This window comes from Mesitornis unicolor, unplaced genomic scaffold (assembly GCF_000695765.1).
Source record: "Mesitornis unicolor isolate BGI_N332 unplaced genomic scaffold, ASM69576v1 scaffold10794, whole genome shotgun sequence".
Taxonomy (NCBI): domain Eukaryota; kingdom Metazoa; phylum Chordata; class Aves; order Mesitornithiformes; family Mesitornithidae; genus Mesitornis; species Mesitornis unicolor.
In genome coordinates this window covers 457-4085 of record NW_010180779.1, presented here as the reverse complement: position 1 = coordinate 4085, position 3629 = coordinate 457, and the positions used below count along the sequence as shown (strand labels likewise).

Sequence of the window (3629 nt, the reverse complement as noted above, 5' to 3'; positions counted from 1 at the left end):
GGGGGCACAGCGTGAGTTTGGGGACACACACACACACAGAGGTGAATGGGGGTCCCCACGCGCGCCCCGGGGGAGTTCGGTACCGTGGGCGATGACGATGCCGACGGCGTTGGGCTCGGACAGCGGCGCCATGGGGACGTTGAGTTTTTGGGAGATGCTGTAGGAGGCGTGGATGTGGAGGCTGCACTGCAAGCGCAAGGGAGAGCCCGTCCAGCACCCGCGGGTACCCGAAACGGGGGGCACAGCCGCCCAGGAACAACCAGGAGCACCCCGGGACCACCCAGCCTGCTCAGGGCTGTGCAGCCCCATGGGGTGACCCACAGCTCCACGGTGCAGCCCACAGCCCCATGGCAGGACCACAGTGAGACCCACAGCCCCATGGCACGACCCACAGCCCTACAGTGAGACCCACAGCCCACAGTGCAGCCCACTGCCCCATAGTGCAGCCCATAGCCCCACAGTGAGACCCACAGCCCCACGGCATGACCCACAGCCCTGCAGTGAGAACCACAGCCCCATGGCACGACCCACAGCCCCACAGTGAGACCCACAGCCCCATGGCACGACCCACAGCCCCACAGTGAGACCCACAGCCCCATGGCACGACCCACAGCCCCACAGTGAGACCCACAGCCCCATGGCACGACCCACAGCCCCACAGTGAGACCCACAGCCCCATGGCACGACCCACAGCCCCACAGTGAGACCCACAGCCCCATGGCACGACCCACAGCCCTACAGTGAGACCCACAGCCAGCCCCATGGCGCGACCCACAGCCCTACAGTGAGACCCACAGCCCCATGGCACGACCCACAGCCCTACAGTGAGACCCACAGCCCCGTGGCACAACCTACAGACCCATGGTGCAACCCACAGCCCCACAGTGAGAACCACAGCCCCACAATATGACCCACAGCCCCATAGTATAACCCAGTGCCCCATAGCGAGACCCACAGCCCCACAGCACAACCCACAGTTCCATGGTGAGACCCACAGCCCCCACACCTCTGGTAGGGGATTCACTTGTCCCCCTGCACCCCCTTGGCCGTGGGGCAGCAGCAGGACCCCGGGGGGCACACACAGACCCACCTCGTCCCTGCTCCGTGCCGTGGAGTCGCAGGTGGTGTTTTTGGGCTTGCGCAGCGGCACCCACTGCCCCCCGCGGTCGAAGGTGATGACGGATTGGATGGAGTTGTCTGGGGGGGACACACACAGGTGGAGGAGCCAACAGGGTCAGGGGGGCACCCAAAACCTCTGCACCCCCCTGTACAGGGGGTCCCACTCCCCTCCAGCCCCGCCCCGGACCCAGTTTTGGGGAGGGGGGCACACGGGGACGCCCACCTTGGGAGAGGACGCTGGTGATGTAGATGCCGCGCAGGGAGGTGACGTTGGTGAAGTCGGTGTCCCCCCCTGTGCTGGTGTAGAGGTGGCGCTCCAGGGACTTGGAGTACACCACGCCGCGGTCGTCCGAGGTGTAGATGGTGCCAAAACCGGTGTCTGGGGGGGACACGGGGACAGCAATGACGGGGGGACACTGCCACGGGGTCACCAGCGACCCCCCGGGAAGAGGAGAGACCCCCCGAGAAACCCAGGGGTTCCCCATTGTCCCCAAGGGTTCCCAGTTGAACCCAGGAGTTCTGAGTTGTCCCAAGGGGTTCTGAGTTGTCCCCAGTTGTTCCCAATGTCCCCAGTTGTCCCCAAAGGTTTCCAGTTGTCCCCAGGGGTTCCCAGTTGTCCCAGTGGTACCCAGTTATCCCCAGAGTTTCCTAGTTCCCCCAGACGTCCCCAGTGTCCCCAAAGGTCCCCAGTTGTCCCAGGGCTTCCCAGTTGTCCCAGTGTCCCCAGTTGTCCCCGGGGGTCCTCAGGAGTTCCCACCTGTCCCAGTTGTCCCCAGTTGTCTCCAGGGGTTCCCACCTGTCCCAGTTGTCCCCAGTTGCCCCTAGGGCTTCCCAGTTGCCCCAGTGTCCCCAGTTGTCCTAGGGGTTCCCAGTTGCCCCAGTGTCCCCAGTTGTCCCCAGGGGTCCTCAGGAGTTCCCACCTGTCCCAGTTGTCCCCAGTTGCCCCTAGGGCTTCCCAGTTGCCCCCAGGAGTTCCCACCTGTCCCAGTTGTCCTCAGTTACCCCCAGGGTTTCCCAGTTGTCCCCAGTTGTTCCCCGCTGTCCCCAGGTGGTGTCCCCAGGGGTGTCCCCGTGCCCCCCTCACCGCCCGGCTCGTCCACGTGCATGAAGACCAGGTCGTCGTTGGCGGCCAGGATGGAGTAGAACTGCTCGTGCCCCACGGACGGGAGCTGGGCCATGCTCCAGGAGTCGCCCTGGTCCAGGGACACGTGGATGCGCCTCGAGGTGCCCTGGGGACACAGCGGCCTTCAGCATCCTCAGCCTCCCCATCCTCATCCTCCTCACCCCTCATCCTCCTCAGCCTTCATCATCCTCATCATCCTCACCCCTCACCTTCCTTGCCCTTCATCCTCACCCTTCATCATCATCATCCTCAGCCCACATCCCTCATCCTCCTCATCCTCACCATCCTCATCCTTCATCCTCATCCTTCATCCTCCTCACCCTTCATCATCCTCAGCCCACATCCCTCATCCTCATCCTCAGCCTTCATCATCCTCATCCTTCATCCCCCCACCCTTCATCATCCTCATCCTCCTCATCTTCCTCGCCCTTCATCCTCATCCTTCATCAACCTTGTCATCCTCAGCCCACACCCCTCATCCTCCTCATCCTTCATCCTCTTCACCCCTCATCCTCCTCAACTTCCTCATCATCCTCACTCTTCATCCTCCTCACTCCTCAGCCTTCATCTTCTTCATCCTCCTCCCCCTTCAACCTCCTCAGTGGGAAAGGAAGGGGACACCAGGGAGGCAGGGATGGGGAAGGGGAACGAGGAAAGTGGGACAGGGAACGGGGGACGAGGAAAGGGGGACGAGGAAAGGGGAAGGGGGACAGGGAAGGGGACAGGAAAGGGGACAAGCAGGGGACGAGGACCTTCTCTGTCATAACGGAGGCGAAGAGGAAGCGCCCGCCCAGGCCGAAGGAGTAGATGTTGGTGCCGATGACCTTGAAGGCTTTGCCGAAGTCCGAGGTTTTCTTTAGCTCCAGTGACCCCAGATCAGCTTCTTAACGAGAACGACAATGGATTAACGAGCCCGGAGCCGCCTCCGGCTTCGTCAGCGCCACCGCCGCTGGGCCAGGCCATCCCCCTGGCGGCGGCGCGCGCGGCCGTCCCCCCGCCGTGTCCCCAAGTGTCCCCAGAGCGACGGGGACCCCAAAACGGGCACTTACTGCAGGAGTTGTTCAGGTAGGTGGTGAAGAAGATGGTGTCGTTCGCACCCCTGGGGAGGAGAAGGGGGGGGGTGACACCCCAAAACCAGGATGTGACACCTCAAAAGTGACCCAGGATGCTCTGAGGGGTTCGGGTGGGTGTCCCTCAGCCCCCCACCCTAAATTTTGCCCCCCTCCCCAAGCAGCAGCCACTCACCACTTGGCCAGGCAGACGGCTTTGTGGATCTCCACCCACGTCTCCCCAAAATCCTTGGACACCCAGAGGCCGTTCTGCAAGAGCCCAGGGGGTGGTTACGGCCTCCCCAAAACCCTGAGGGGTGCAAACCCCGTCCTCACGG

The 3629-nt window shown here is 63.3% G+C and overlaps 1 protein-coding gene across 1 annotated transcript in view; it reads right to left on the bottom strand.

Annotated features, from left to right (window-relative positions):
• Nucleotides 1-3629, bottom strand: part of SORT1 (sortilin 1) — a gene marked incomplete at both ends in the record, with an annotated part of 6375 nt that overhangs the window by 2293 nt on the left and 453 nt on the right. The window contains 7 exons of the mRNA XM_010183191.1: nt 84-186; nt 1091-1197; nt 1343-1498; nt 2204-2348; nt 2995-3125; nt 3292-3341; nt 3488-3561. Of these exons, the coding sequence (XP_010181493.1) occupies nt 84-186; nt 1091-1197; nt 1343-1498; nt 2204-2348; nt 2995-3125; nt 3292-3341; nt 3488-3561 (766 nt within the window). The remainder of the gene's footprint in view (nt 1-83; nt 187-1090; nt 1198-1342; nt 1499-2203; nt 2349-2994; nt 3126-3291; nt 3342-3487; nt 3562-3629) is intronic.